The sequence below is a fragment of the Pelophylax lessonae genome (assembly GCF_965119305.1).
Source record: "Pelophylax lessonae genome assembly, chromosome: 2".
NCBI classification, from domain to species: domain Eukaryota; kingdom Metazoa; phylum Chordata; class Amphibia; order Anura; family Ranidae; genus Pelophylax; species Pelophylax lessonae.
This window is the reverse complement of record NC_138769.1, coordinates 100,691,812-100,708,363: the sequence shown is the minus strand read 5'-3', so window position 1 is coordinate 100,708,363 and position 16,552 is coordinate 100,691,812. Positions and strand designations below refer to the sequence as shown.

At 48.2% G+C, this 16,552-nt stretch overlaps 1 protein-coding gene across 4 annotated transcripts in view; it reads right to left on the bottom strand.

The window, feature by feature from the left end:
• The window catches only part of ITSN1 (intersectin 1), a 348,624-nt gene that overhangs the window by 101,390 nt on the left and 230,682 nt on the right, over window positions 1-16,552 (bottom strand). For all 4 annotated transcript variants that reach the window (XM_082244896.1, XM_082244893.1, XM_082244894.1 and 1 more), the window contains 2 exons: window positions 12,286-12,407; window positions 5,830-5,947 (listed from right to left, as the gene is read on the bottom strand). In XM_082244896.1, coding sequence (XP_082101022.1) covers window positions 5,830-5,947; window positions 12,286-12,407 — 240 coding nt within the window. The remainder of the gene's footprint in view (window positions 1-5,829; window positions 5,948-12,285; window positions 12,408-16,552) is intronic.

Below are 16,552 nucleotides of genomic sequence, written 5' to 3'. Positions count from 1 at the left end.
CCTCATAATCTTCACCAATGGGTAATTGACCTTTGCTCCATAGGAGTAGCTAGGCAACAAGATTTGTTAATATCAAAGCTTTTAGCATATCACACCCCTAGGGGGCGGTCCCCTCAGTCAATACCTCCCTGCTTCCAGCATTCTCAACTCAGTTTGGTAGCATAGCAGTAGAGTACATAAACAAACCCCAAAAGAGGGGCGGGGGCGGCGACTGTCGGAGGACTCAGAGAAAGGAATTTTACGGTAAGATTTTACAAAAATTCAGTTTTCTCTTACGTCCTCCGACAGTCGCCGCCCCTTCATAATCTTCACCAATGGGACGTCCCAGAGCAGTGTAGACATGAGGGGTGGGAAAAAAACGCAGCCGCGCATAAAGCAACGCAGTACCCACATCAGAGAAAGGAACCTTACCAAAGTAAGAGAACCAACCTGGCAACAGGAAAACGTGCTCAACAGGAGCAACAACCCAGGAAGAACAAGTAACCCAGGGGTAAAAACACCCCAACAGCCAAGGGCCCAAACAAGGGACCCTAAGGCACTGCCGCACTAAGAACTTTACGGCCAAAGGAAGCATCTGCCGATGCCTGAACATCCACTTTGTAAAATTTGGAGAAGGTGTGAACGGACGACCAAGTCGCCGCCTTACACACCTGGGCCACAGAAGCCTGATGACGATAGGCCCAAGACGTACTCAGAGATCTGGTAGAGTGCGCCTTCACAGGGAAAGGAGGAACCTTCCCCCTCAAAGCATAGGCTTGCACAATTGTCTGTCTGATCCATTTGGCGATGGTAGCAGCCGACGCCGCCATGCCCTTCCGAGGTCCCTCTGGAAGGACGAATAGGGAATCCGACTTGCGAAAGGACTTAGTCGATGACAGGTAAACCCTGATCGCCCGAACAACATCCAAGGCATGCAAAGCCACCTCCTTCGGATGCTTAGGCTTCGCGCAAAGCGAAGGCAAGACAATGTCCTCATTCAGGTGAAATTCCGAGATCCTCTTCGGAAGAAAGGAAGGGTTAGGTCGCAAGACCACCTTATCCAAGTGAATCACCAAGTAGGGAGAGCTGCAGGACAAAGCCGCCAGCTCAGACACCCTACGAGCCGAAGTTATAGCCACCAAAAAGGCAACCTTTTTAGACAACAGAGACAACGAGATCTCCCTGATCTTTTCAAAAGGAGCATGTTGCAACACGGACAGAACAAGGTTCAAGTCCCATGGAGGCAAAGGCTCCCTCCTAGGAGGGGCCAAGTGTCGCACCCCCTGAACAAAAGTGCGAATCAATGAATTAGACGCCACTGGGCGCTGAAAAAGAACGGCCAGCGCAGAAATCTGACCCTTAATCGTGGCCAGCGCCAAACGCTGGTCCACTCCAGTTTGGAGGAAAGCCAACACTCTCGACACCGAGTATGAGCGCGGAGAAAACCCCCTGGACTCACACCAAGCGAAGTACGCTTTCCAAGTACGGTAGTATATCTTACCGGAAGAAGCTTTTCTAGCCTTAATCAAAGTAGGGACGACCTCAGGGGAGAGACCCCTATCCCTCAGGACCTGGCTCTCAACAGCCATGCCGTCAAAGCCAGCGACTGTAAAGCAGGATGGAATATCGGTCCCTGCGACAGAAGGTCTTCCCGAAGCGGCAGACGCCACGGAGCGTCGACTGCCAGATTTACGAGGTCTGCGTACCAAGACCGGCGAGGCCAGTCCGGTGCCACCAGAATCACCGTATGCGGTTCCGAGGTTAACCTGCGAAGGAACCTGGACAACAGTTGAATCGGAGGGAAGGCATACATCAGGCGATACTGATGCCAGGGCGTCACCAACGCGTCCGGGGCGTCCGCCCGCGGATCGCGCGTCCTTGCCACGAACCTTTCCACCTTGTTGCTCAGACGAGGCGCGAACAGGTCCACATCCGGAAGAACCCACTTCGCGCACAACTTCTGGAAGACATCCGGGTGAAGGGACCACTCTCCCTGGTCCAGGGTCTGGCGACTCAGATAGTCCGCCTGCCAGTTCTCCACCCCCGGAATGTGCACAGCCGTTATCGCTGGGACGAGCCGCACGGGCACTCCTGGTGCCCCCTTGATGGTTGATGTAGGCCACCGCTGTGGCATTGTCCGTCTGAACCCGAACCGGACGGCCCTGAAGCCGTTCCGACCAATGCAGAAGGCAAAGTTTTATCGCTCGCAATTCCAGAATGTTGATCGGAAGGGAGGATTCCTCCTCCGACCAAGTTCCCTGGGCGGACAGAACGCCCAGAACACCACCCCAGCCCGACAGGCTGGCATCCGTGGTGATCCCCGTCAACGACAAAGGACGAATGGACTTGCCCCCCGACACCGCCGGGGACTGGAGCCACCACAAAAGACCCCTTCGGGTGTGGCGGCTCAACGAAATCCACAGATCCAGAGATTGCGGACGCCCATCCCACTTGGCCAGGATCTCCGCCTGAAGACCCCGCGTGTGAAACTGGGCGAAGGGAATCGCCTCGAAAGCCGAGACCATCAATCCCAGACACCTCATACATGTCCGGAGGGACGAGCACTGAGTGTCCCTGAGGGACCTGACCTCGTCCTGAAGTGTCCGGAGCTTGTCTTCCGGCAGGAAGACCTTCGCTTGAACAGAGTCCAGGATCATCCCCAGGTAGGGAAGACGAACCGACAGACACAACGTTGATTTTGGAAAATTTATCGTCCAACCGAACTCCTGCAGAGTCTGCATCGTGGTGGACAGGTCGTTCATCAGGCCCTGACTGGTCGCAGACCGAAGCAAGATATCGTCCAGATACCCCAAGACAGAGATGCCCTGGGCTCTCAATAAAGCCAGGACCGGTGCAAGCACCTTGGTGAAAACCCGCGGAGCCGAAGCAAGACCGAAGGGTAACGCCACGAATTGGTAATGATCCTCCGCAATGGCGAATCGAAGGTACCTCTGGTGACCCTCGAAAATGGGGATGTGAAGGTACGCATCCTTCAAGTCGATGGAGGCCATGAATTCCCCCGGAACCAGGGCAGCCACCACCGAGCGCAGGGATTCCATGCGGAACTTGCGAACCCGCACAAAGCGGTTCAGAGCTTTCAAGTCCAGAATCGGACGTACCTTGCCCTCCTTTCTGGGCACAGTGAACAGATTGGAGTAGAACCCCCGAAATCTGTCCCGATGAGGCACCGGAACCACCACTCCCTGGGCACCGCCAGGTGCAGATCCTGCAAACGCTCCGGAGACAGCTGAAGATTTGAGGGGAAAAATCTGCTCGCCGGCCGAGAGAGAAACTCGATCTTGTATCCAGATCAAACGATTTCCTGAACCCACCTGTCCCGAATGCGGGCCAGCCAGGGTTGAAGAAAACCGAGCAAACGCCCCCCCACCCCAGAACCGGGTGAGGGCGCCCCTTCAGGCCGAATTGGTATGGGCAGCCTTGGCCCTTGAAGGACTTGCCCTTGTATTGCGACCGAAAGGACCCCTGAGAGGGCCTAAACGAGGTATTCTTCTTACCGTGAACCGACTTATTCTTGCGAGTGTGGGGTAAGAGAGTGCTCTTACCCCCGGAAATTCCCTTTATCAGAGTATCCAAAGACTCGCCAAAAAGGCGAGATCCCGCGTAGTGAAGATTAGCTAGAGTCTTGCGAGAGGATTGGTCAACCGACCAACATTTCAGCCATATCAGGCGACGGTTCAACACCGCTACACTGGAGAGGCGTGCAGCCAAAGGGACCAAGTCCGCATCGCACAAATACATGACACCCTGATGAATTTGATCTACCATAGCCAATGTTGTCGGCGGAGCAGAGTCAGCCACCAGAGTCCAATCCGCAATAGCTTGGGCTGCCATAATGGAAGCAAAAATAGGCTTCAGCATAGAACCAGCAACCGTATAAGCATGACGGGCCAGAGACTCCAATCTCCTGTCCATAGGGTCCCGGAACACCGGGGTATCCTCAGCAGGAATCGCAGTAGATTTATTCAAAACTGCCACCGCATGATCCACCTGAGGCGGCACACACCAACGCTCATCAGTGGTGGGTGTAAATGGATAAAGCAGCTTGAACTTACTTGGCACAGTAAAGGGCTTCTTTAAATTGCGCCATTGCTCATCAACAGCGCGCTGAAATTCCGCAGGGCAGGGAAAAGCCTGCGCTGTTTTGCGTTTCCTTTGCGTCCCATAAGAGGACATCAAAGCAGGAGGACTTGGTTCATCCTGCAGATGCAGCGTTTCCTTGATAGAAGTAATCAACTCATCCATGAGTTCAAGCTCTTCAGGCGAGCCAGGGGGAGAAGTATCAACTCCTTCTACCTCAGCCTCCCCCTCAGACCCCACAAGGTCCAGAGATGAACGAGACCCTGAGAAGGGCACTCCAGCCATAGCAGCCCCATCGCCCTCTGAATCAGAGGAAATAGATAACCTGGGCCATTTTGCGGATCGATCAGCCATTAGCATCTGCACCTGAGAAGCCAAGTTCGCTACAACAGCAGCCAGATCAGCCCCCTCGGGGGATGCAGCAGCCCCTTGGCCCCCCACCAGGGTGGGAGGAAACTTGCAATCCTGAGAATCCATGCCCCAGTATCAACTGAAATAAAGGACTGCCCCTTTAAGACCGCGGCGAGCGCAGCCCACCGCACACTACTGAATGTACCGACCCCCGCAGGGATAAGGAACACTGAGCAAGGAAATACAGGATAAGGAAGGTAAAAACCTGGAGAGACCACACAGCCGCTGCCACCGATCGCTGTTCCAGTGAAAAAGGAAGTGATGCAATGACTGACCGCCCTATATAGCCTATGAAGGCTTCACAAACATGGCCGCTCGGCTGAGGGAATTTAGGCAATAAGAAAATGGCGCCGACATGTGCTTGTATGAGCAATCGCCGCCAAAATGGCTGCGTTTGGCGCCAAAACACAGCGCTGTACCACACACAGGGCCGGTCACCACAGTTTGCCGAAAAAAATGGCGGGCCGCATCAGCAGTTGCCGCACAGCATGTCTGAGCCCAGTCTGGCCCATACATCTCACACAGCAGAGCGGGAGAGCCCCCCCCCCCCCCGCAGCCCACAGAAAGGCAGCTATCACAGGAATCTGACAGGGAGCTCAGCACTTACACAGACATGCGGGTCACACAGTCACAGACTGACACCCAAACAGACAGGTCCCCACATAGAAAAACACTTACCATTCCGGATGGCGTGGGGAGCCTTCTCTAACGACCAAACCGCTGTACTGAGGACAGGGAGTGTCGCAGTTAGGACGCAGTGGACTGCGGTGCGAAACCGCAAATGGCGTCCGGTGAGGTAGCCACCTCACAGGCAGCATCCCTGCAGCGAACAGGGATGGGTCGTTCAATATGCCAGGGAAACCTGAGCTGAACGCTCGATGGCAGGCTGGGGAAACCCCTGGCACTCAGCCCTGGGATCCAGGGTGGCCAGTCCGAGACCCAGCTCTGCATGATGATCTTCATCCGAAGAAAACTAAACTAATGCTGAGAAAAAAACAGCGAAGTAAAAGAAAGAGAAAAATACTTGAAATAAAATCAAAAAAGGATAGAAGGCTGAGACTGAAAGCCCCAGCACAGTAACAGTCAGCTACTCCTAAGCTAGGCAATTGAAAACTGAGTTGAGAATGCTGGAAGCAGGGAGGTATTGACTGAGGGGACCGCCCCTTAGGGGTGTGATATGCTAAAAGCTTTGATATTAACAAGTCTTGTTGCCTAGCTACTCCTACGGAGCAAAGGTCAATTACCCATTGGTGAAGATTATGAAGGGGCGGCGACTGTCGGAGGACGTAAGAGAAATAAACATATAGTAAACTGATACAGTATGATGGAGAAAGTACTTACTGGTTGGCAATACTGCTGGTTTAGGCGGATCTGTAGGGGTGCTCTTATTTGTACCAGGGCTCAAAAGCTTAACATAGTTGGCAGGGAACCAACCTATCTGTCTTTTCTTGCCACGGGCCTGCAAAGATTTAAAATGAAATAAAACGACGTAAGTCTGATGTGAATTAAAACAGTATTTCTAATTTACTGAACGTTTTTTCTTCAAGTACATTGAGGGCGCGTTCACACCATACATGCATGAAAACTGATGGGAAAACTGCACAGACTTTATTTGCAGAGACATCCTTTTACATAATACACTCATCCACGTTGACATGAGTGTATTATGCGCGTTAGTTATGTGCCCTATTCAAACCAATGTTAATTTTTATGTCCATTTTCTCCTTGCCTACACGTTGCAGATTCCTGGGCAGAAAATAATCTGCACGTTGTGGTGAACAGGGCACATAGAGAACCATTGTTTTCTTTGAGCTCTTGCAAAATGTGTGCAGAAAAACAAACATCTCTCTGCACCTTGATGTGAACGAGGCCTAAGACACAGAATGAAGTAATTCAGACACATTGGGTTAAGATGCCGCTCTCAGGAGTTTGGGCACTGGAAAAACAAAGCTCTAAGAGTAGCCTAGTGTAACTCCTCCCACGCGCATTATGCCTGTTTTCAAGCAAAGCAATAGCACTACTGGAAAATAAGAACAGAGAGGAGAGACTTGTGTCCCTGTTTATGATACGTCAAAAATCCTATTTTCTTAAATAGTAAATTCAGATAGGTTCACACTACTGTGATCTGATTTTGATCCAATTTTTAGTGCAATTACATAGTGCAACTTGGATATGGTTTACATTCTATGGTGCCCAAAAGCATACAGAATTACACCAAACTAGTAAAGGAACTTTTTCCAGAGCCACACTTGCATTGATGCGAGTGGGCACCTAGCTATTCTATGTGACTCAAGTTGCATCTGAAATTGCACTAGTATTAACGGAGCCTAAAGGGACACAGGACAAAGTAATTCAGGTACACTGGAACGTCCAAAAGCAGTCCAACTGAGGGTTACAGAGGGAATCAACAGAGCCTACAAAACCACTTGGAGACTACGACTGAAGCCGGCATCAGAAAAGGCCTTAATGCCATCCTGGCAAAATTTTAAGCGGTTGTAATCCTAAAAGGAGGAAAAAAAAAAAAAAAAAAGCTTCTGTTCCTTTAAAAGATATGTATGGCTTTATTCCAACCCCCCCCCCCAATCATACTTTACCTTGGTGGATGCAGCATCGGCCCCCTGGCCCCCTCTGCACTGAGGACTGAGCACTCCGCTCTACCCCTTCTCACTTGCTGGAGCGCTGGGCTGTGGAGGGGCGGGGAGTGCAGGGCTGCGGAGGGGTGGGGAGCGCTGGGCTGTGGAGGGGTGGGGAGCAGCTTGCTCTAGCTCGCCTAGAGGCTGAGCGGGTGTCAGTCCAGGCACCCGGCGGATCCTGACTTCCATTGTCATGACGACGCCATGCCTGGATTGACTTATGTGACGTCAGCAGAGAGCGGACTTAACCCGCTCTCTGCTGAAAAAGGGTCACAGGAGTGCAAAACAAACTGCACCCCTGTGATCCATAGGAGATGTACAGCCAAACAAGCTTTGGCTGTACATTTCCTTTAAGGTATGATCAATAGCATAGTGTTTGTGCCATGTAATTTGTCCCTTTCTATGCTGTAAAATACCTAGTTGATCCTGCCTGTTTCCCCCCTGTGTGTGCTGACCACGGTAATCATGTATACTGAATTATGAAACCATGGTCAGTTCACGTGCTTCCATCATCCTGCTCCGAGTCTCTCCCTCTCCCTCCGTGCCTGTCAGTCCTGAAGCCTGTGTGTGAGAGCCGACCTCCTTCCGCCCCTCGCCTCCTGCTGCTCTTCATTTGGCTTGAAAATACCATTTATAAATAACTGCCATCCCCTCTGTTTTATCAAGATATAAAGCACTGTGTATCCATTTTTTTGTTTTAAATTCGAAACCTAAATATCTTCTCTCACAACACCAATATGCAGTCACATGACCTTCCTCTGCCGGCCGCCTGACGTCAGAGGGGTATCTCATCCTCTCCCTACGCATTCCTTAGATCTGGGAAAGTGAGCAGGGGAGGACACGTGACAGCACAGAGATGCTGCGAGAGAAGGTATTTAGGATTAGAATAATAAAAAAAAAAAACACAGTACTTTATAGCTTGACGAGACAAGGGGGATGGTAGTTCTGGATTATTCTGACCAGATGGCAGCCCTGCAAAGCTTAGAAACAGATGCCCGATGGTGGAAATCTCATGAAACACTGATTTAGCGCAGTGCATTTTGACATGGAAGGGTGGAACCTTGTCCTTAATGCAGTATTCAACCTAAAACCAAAAATGTAATATATTGCAGCTTACCAATCATTAGATGTGGTGGCTGCATTAGTTTTCTTTTTTCAGGCTTTTTCCCTCTGTTTTCACCTGGTGATCTGGCCAGTAACACACCACCTGTATTAGGGTGCCCTCACTCTGGATGAAGGAGCACAGGGGGCACAGCAGACAGCAGCAATGTTAGTCTGGGGGGGAGGGTAGTGTTAAATATGCTAGCAGATTTAAATGCTCTAACAAATTGAAGCCAAACTACAGCGAATACTTTATAAGTTACAGCAAACAGATTTTTTTCCCTTTTGGATAAAGGTTTTTACGTGAATAAAAGCCGACCATTGTAAGCACCTCTGTAAGCAGTAAATGGTTTGCCTCATCTCTGTAAACTGGCACATCTGGAGAAGAGCTTGTTCTTTTGAAAAAGAACAAAATTACTGGCTGCATCACCAGGTGAAAAAAAGAACCACAAGACAACTTTATCCCTGTATAGCACTAATAAAGTTCTGTACAGGTAAAGGCAGCCAACACAGCGGTAAAGGCAACAAGGAAGGCAACCTTGTGAGTAAAGGTAGAACGATAGGTTAAAAGGGCAGTTTCTGAAGAACTGGCAAAACCAGGTTGAAATCCCCTGGTGTCACAAGGGGGCATACAAGGGGAATAATGTGAGTGATACTATGTACAAAATGTCTTCACAATGCAAGGAATGCAAGACAAGTGGGTCTTTAAAAAGGAACTGTAAAAATCCGAGATCTAACCCTTGATGGCAGTCAAGGGCAAATGCTGATCCAGACCCAACTGGAGAAGAGAAGAGAATTCTGCTCACCAAGTACTTTCTGGGATGAAATGTCCTTGCCTCGCACTATGAGAAAAACACCTTTCAGGTGCGATAATAGAATTGCAAAAAGTCGGATTCCTAGCTTTGAAAAGCGTGGGGTAACTGAATCAGATAGGCCCCTATCTTTCAGAACCCAAGCCTTAACCTCCTGGCCTATAAAGCCAGTGACTGAGAAGCAATGTGGTAAACCAGTTTTTGGGACAGAAGATCTGGAAGGGCCTATGCAGAGTCTGCCAAGAGTCTGATGAGGTCCGAATACCACCGGGGCACTCAGTGATGTGAATTATGGGAATTCCCTCCATTTTCATTCTGTGAATCAGGTGGGGAAGGAATTCAAAAAGAGGCAAGGCATAGAACAGGCTGAACTAATCCCAATAGGTCATTCGAGCTACAACTGTGAAAGATGATCCTTGGATGTATACCTGCTAATTGTGTTGTTGAACCTGGAAGCCAAGAGGCATCCCCCATCTGCAACAGGTGAGAATTGCCACCTCAGGGTGAAGAGACTATTCCCTAAAGTCCAGGCACTGATGACTGAGAAAGTCTGTCTACCAATTTTCCATGCCTGGGAAGGGTACAGTGGAAGGAAGGATTTTGCGGACTCCAGCACTGGACTCGTGATCCACAGGGTCATGGCAAGCCTGATTTTTTTTTTTTTTTGGGGTTGGGCATATTTGATGGCCCAGAGATTTAGGGGTTGATTTACTAAAACTGGAGAGTGCAAAATCTAGTGCAGCTGCGCAATTAAACAGCTTCCGGGTTATTTTGTCAAAGCAAAACTGAACAAGCTGAAGTCAGAAGCGGATTGGTTTCTATGCAGAGCTTCACCAGATTTTGCGCACTCCAGTTTTAGTAAATCAACCCCTTATCCTGCCTGTCCCATGCTGACACAATGTTGAATTGCAATTGTCTGGAGTGAAAAACCTATAGAATGGTTTTAGAAAGAGGCCGCCATCAAGTCCAGAACCCTCATGCAAAAGCAGGGGGCTGCTAAGTTCATGGATTGTAGAGTCCAAAAGTGGAAGCAGAGAGTCTGGAGTTTGTCCTGTGACAGGAACACTTGAGGACAGGTCTGCGTCCAGGACCAGGCATAAATACACTAAGCAATGAGATGGTAATAGTGCCAATTTCTGGAGATTTAGCCCCCACCAGGCCTCTGTAGGGTCCGAACACTTCGCTTGACATTGCCCAATAGGGCATGTGCAGAGACAGTGCTTACTTATAGCAGGATATCAGGCCAACCTTCTTCTGGGGGATACGAATGCCCTTCTTAGGGAAACAAATTGGTAATGCTGTGGGCCCACTGCAAACTGCAGGTAGCATTGATGTGCATGGAAGATAGAAACATGCAAGTAGGCATCCTTGGTGATGGTCTGCTGGATAGGGGTAGGTAATGGCTGACCTGGTAGATTCCATGTAGAATGTTTGAACCAAGACAGGTGGTGATGAACTTCAGATCCAGTATGGGGGGAAGTGAGATGCAGCCTTCGGCCTTGGGGATAGTAAACAGGTTTGACTATAAAATGTGGAACCTTTCCCTTTCCGGGACAATGGCAATGACTACTTGAGAGAGGAGCTGGCCAGAGCAGTGTGGAGGTCTACCGATGTTTGCAGGCATGCTTGCAACATGGAGTAGACAGACAAAAATTTCCAGCTTGTAGGCTCTGAATATTTCCCGTAATTATCCTGAGACCAGATCACTCTGATTAGTGGGGGCACCCCCTATTTGTGAGGAGGATTTGTCTGCAGAATGGTTGAATTTCTGAGCTCTAGGCTTGGTCTTGGAAGCCTGAGAGGAGTGAAAGGAACTTTTCTTTGTGTCAGAAGTAGAGGGTTTCTAAGAAGGAGATTTTTGGCTTTTTTTCTGGGGCAAAAGGTTACTCTTTCCCCTGGAGACCTCCTTGATAAAGTTATCCAGACATTTCTCCAAGACGTGTTCCCCAACAAAGGGTATACCCAAGAGGCACTTCTTGCGCTGGACATTACATTTGAGCCAAAGAGTCCTATGAGTGTATACCCGAAAAGAGGATATTTTACATTAAAAGCCCATTAACACAATAGAGTAGAGCCACAGGCATGTGCTCCAGTTGTGCGGGGCACAGAAACAACCCACAGGACAGATCCAGGATTCTGAGACATTTCCGTGTACCAGACAGCGTAGGTCTGGCAGAAGGACCTGACAGCACAGGCAGCCTGCAGGGCTGAAAGGTCCTCAACAGCGAAGTCAGAGCCTTGTTAAGATAGAAAATGGCAGAATCCACAAGGGGAGATTCCACTGCTTTAATAAACCCATACTTAATAGGACTTTGCTGGCAGAACATGCCATGTAGCACTTGGTCCCTTCTTTCTAGCTAGTTTTACTGTTGAAATAGTGTGATTCACAGCTCTTTCATAAATCTCCACCCCCCCCCCCAATCCTCTGCTTTCCAAACACACCTAGCAAGGAGATGAACATGTAACTATAATTGCACTTGACTCATGAACCAAGCTCTTTCCTTGAGACAAGCTCTGTCACTAGATATACGGGAAAAGGAGCATATCAGTACAGTATCCCTGGCTGCCTGCACCATACCAACAAAAGAAGCTGTAAAAGCTGGCTGCTTGCATCCTAGCAAGCAAAGAGACATAGGGATGCATTCAATGAACAGGGAGTGGTGGAAACGGAGCTCAACCTTCCTAATGCCCACAAATCGGGCTTCTATCAGGGTGGGAGCAGAGAAACCAGAAAGAAAAATAAAGGTATACATTTTCTCCACATCTCAATACTGTTTCATTGGAGAAGCTAATACAAGTATTTAGACAAATATACAGACCTTTATTTATATTAACACTTACGAGAGGAGTGCTTCAAGATTTGGAATACCTTAAGCTCTACACAGAGTATGTTCTACTTAGAAATGGAAAATGCCCTGTGTCAACGGGCTTTGTGCTTGTGTCGATGGCATAATTTTGGCATTCAACTTGAGATGATTAGGAAATCATTCAGAATTTGTTTGACCTGCAGTTGACCTCCTTCTGACCTGCTTTAAGTGGGCTTGGCAAAGATTTATATTTACATTTACCATAGATTTATATTGGAATGCAAATTCCACTTTAAGTGAACAAAAGCCCTTTGGCACAAGCCCAAATAAAAAGTTCAGAACAAATGATATAACACTTTTTGCAGCTAACCACATGATCTTCCAACATGACGTGCCTCACATGGCAGTTAGATGATCTTGAATGAAATTGTAACAAAAGCATACCTGTAACTCTCCTTCCCACCAGCCTCCAGGGTTCTTCTTTCTAATCAAGATCAATTGGCCAGGAGCCAGGGTCAGTTGCTCAGGACCAGTAGCCGTATAAGGGGCAATGACCTGTGCAATTTCTGAAAGGCAAACAGAAGTAAAAAATATTTTACCATGCGATACTACTATATGTCAAGTATTTACCAATGACAAAAGGTTACTATGTAGTACATTTTTACAGCATATATATTGTATGTTTACTACACAAACCCATTCATGCACCACTGTGCCCAAGAGGAGAAAAAAAAAAATCTATATAAATGAATACAGTGCACACTATTGTGAAAAAAATTGGATTTTTGACTTACCGTAAACTCCTTTTCTCTGATGTTCATTGACAGACACAGCTCCATATCTTCTTGACCATTAGGTTATACTGCCCCCTACAGGAGTAGGACACTAGGCAGGAAAACACTTTACCGCACCTATAGGGGAAGTCCCAAGGGGTATACTCCCACCCTCTGCTATAGGGACTCAAGTTTTGTTGCAAGCGGTGTCAGAAGAAAACAACCCAACTCAGAGGGGCGGGTGCTGTGTCCGTCAATAACAATAGAGAAAAGGATTTTACGGTAACTCATAAATCCATTTTTCTCTTTCGTTCATTGACGGACACAGCTCCATATCTTCTGGACCATTGGGATGTCCCAAAGCAGTGTTAAACATGAGGGGTGGAAAAAAACACAGCAGAAAAGCCTATTCCCAAGGCTAAACTTATCCAACCAGCAGACATGGGAGTAAGTCACACATGTGCAAGTCACAAGCAAGTCTCAAGTCTTAACCTTCAAGTCTCAAGCAAGTCCCAAGTTACTGTGGCGAAAAGCAAGCAAGTCAAGTCATTTATTTTGGTCAAGTCACAAATCAAGTCAAAATACCGATCTACACCAATTCTCACCTTTAAATAAGTTAAAAGTCAGTGGTCAGGAAAGGTTTTGTTTTATTTTCAACATTAACAAAACTGCTTAGTGCTTTTTTCTTGGCATATTAAAGAAACACTTTGAATGCCCAAACAGCTCAAAATCCTTCGTCCAGTTATGTTTCAAACACCACATTCACTATAAACAGGTTAAGTATTTCCATTGTTAAACAGCCAGTGTCCTAAAAATCAGAACACACTGAGGTGTTTTAAGTGACTGTGGTGTCAGAAACATAACAGGCACGTTAATTTTGCTTTAACACATCTTGAGAAAATGTAAATATTTAATAACTTAAAAAAAGTAAAGTCATTTTCGAGTCATATGTCAAGTCAAAGTCAAGTCTCAAGTCATGAATACCAAGTCAAAGTCAAGTCGAGTCTTTTATTAATTTTAGTCAAGCAAGTCTCAAGTCCTCAAACTGGTGACTTAAGTCTGACTTAAGTCAAGTCATGTGACTCAAGTCCCCCACCTCTGCCAACCAGGTAACCTGGAGCTCAACCAGGAACAACTGGAGCTCACCTGAAAAAAAAAAAAAACACACCCCCTCAAGAGAATCAGGTACTCAAACAGCAGCCTGCAAAACCTTGCGGCTAAAGGAAGCATGCGAAGATGCCAACACATCCATTCTATAAAACTTTGTGAAGATGTGCACACATGACCAGGTGGCCTCTTTGCAAACCCGCATCACTGATGCCTGATGACGGAAGGCTCAGGAAGCACTAAGCCCCCAAGTTGAATGCACCTTAACAGGGAAAGGAGGAACCTGACCCTTAATTGAATAGGCCTGAACTACTGTCTGTCTGATCCATCTGGAAATGGTCGCAGCAGACGCGGCCAACCCTTTTTGAGGTCCGTTCGTAAGAACAAACAGAGAGTCTGATTTCCTAAGAGACTCCGTAACCGCCAGGTACACTCTAATGACCCGAACCACATCCAGGGAATGCAAGGCTATTTCCTTAGGATGTTAAGGCTTAGGATGAAGGCAACACAATGTCTTAATTCATAAGGAAATCAGAAATAACCTTAGGGAGGAACGACTGACAAGGGCGAAGCACCAATATCTCTATGAACCACTGATAAGGTGGACAAAATAACACCGCCAGCTCAGACACCCTGCACGCAGAAGGAATAGCCTGCAAAAAGGCTACCTTCTGGGACAGCGTAAGCAGGGGAATCTCCCGAATATTTTCAAAAGGAGGTTTCTGGAGAACTGACAGCACCAAACTGAGGTCCCACGGAGGCAATGGAGACCGCACCGGGAAAGCCAAATGGTGAACCCCTTGAATAAAAGTGCGATCCAAGGAATGCATAGCCCAAGGAAGTTAAAAGACGACCGCCAAGGCCGAAAACCTGGCCCTTGATGGTACCCAATGCCAGATGCTGCTCGACCCCTCATTGGAGGAAGGCCAAAATTCGAGCCACCGAAAAGGAGCGAGGATGAACTCCCAGAGACCAACACCACACAATGTACGTCTTCCAAGTACGATGACAAATCTTCCTAGAGGTAGATTTTCTAGCCCTTACCAGGGTAGCAATCACCGATTCAGACAAACCTCTATCCTTCAGCACCTGGCTTTCAACAGCCAAGCTGTTTAAGCCAGTGACTGTAAAGCAGGATGGAAGATGAGCCCTTGAGACAGCAGATCTTCCAGAGAAAGTCTCCAAGGAGCATTGATTGGCGACCGGTCGTACCAGGTCGGCATACCAAGACCAGCGAGGCCAGTCTGGAGCCACCAGAATGACCGGAATCCCTTCTGCCTCTATCCTGCGCAGGAGTCTTGGCAGAAGTTTTAAAGGGGGGGAAAGCGTAGATCAGCCGATACTGACCTCAAGAAGCCATCAGAGCGTGTCTGTGATGTTGGCCAGAGGATCCCGAGATCGTGCCACAAACCTCTGTACCTTCCTATTGAGGCGAAGAGGCCAACAGGTCCACCTCGAGAGTCCCCCACCGGAGGCACAAATGATGAAACACCTCTGGATGAAGAGACCATTCTCCCTGGTCCAACGCCTGACGATTTAGGTAGTCTGCCTGCCAATTTTCCACTCCCGGAATATGCACAGCGGACCGAGCAGGAACGAAGCGTTTTGTCCACCTTAGAATGCCAGCTACTGCCAGGACACTCCTTGTGTCCCCCTTGGTGACTGACATAAGCCACGGCCTTGGCATTGTCTGATTGAATCCATACCGGACATCCCTGAAGGGGATATGTTCAATGAGCCAGACAAAGTCTGAACGCCTGGAGTTCCAGTATATTAATCGGTAGTCTGGACTCTTCCAGAGACCAGACCACGAGCACAATCTGTGCCGAGAACACCTCCCCAAATGGACAGGCTGGCATCCATGGTGACCACCGTCCAAGTTCAGTTCAAGAGCGACATTGAAACGCGTAGGGTCTTCAGAACCATACTTCAGGTTCCTCCATGTCAAAATGATCATTTGATCTAACATTTAAAAGAGTCGCCTATAATTTTTAATGTATTTTTACAATTGTGCAATTGCGTAAAATTTCTGCTCCTTTGCCAATTTTTGTACACTTTGTCTATACAATAATAAATTATTTTCTTTTCCATACCTACCTGTGTCGTTACCCGTTACAGTCCCAATCAGGGGGATTCTTTCCATGTATATGCTTTCCAGTTCAAGGGAAGGAAAGATTTTTCCCTGTTGAAGCCCTGAGAGCGAAGCCAGCAGATCAGGAACCCTCTAGTACTCCGGCTCAACAGGATCAGATTGTCTACGGACTGTGGATTCTTGTCCCATCTTTGCAGAGGTCTCGTGTGGAACTGTGCAAACGGAACCGCCTCAAAAGGTAGACACCATCAGGCCCAGCACCAGCATGCAAGTCCTGAAAGATCACCGACTGTTGGACAACAGCTTCTGAAGCTCATCCTGCAGCTTCTGGAGCTTGTCCAGTGGAAGAAACACCCTGGCTGAAGCTAGAGTCAGACCGAGATAGTCCAACTTGGTGGACGGAACCAGAGTAGATTTTTAGAAATTCAAACTCCAACCAAACTCCTGTAGAGTCCGCACAGTAAACTCCAGGTTGTCTGTCAGAGCAGATGGGGATTCTGCTCGTAGAAGGAGATTGTCCAGGTTCCCCAGTACTGAATTCCCCGCCCTTAGACAACAATGCTAACACTGGGGCCAATACCTTTGTGAAGACCCGGGGAGCAGAGGCAAGACCAAAGGGTAACGCCACAAATTGATAATGCTCCTCGCCCACGGCCAAACGGAGGAAGCGTTGATGACCAACATATATTGGAATATGAAGGTAAGCGTCCTTGATATCGATAGAGGCCAGAAGATCCCC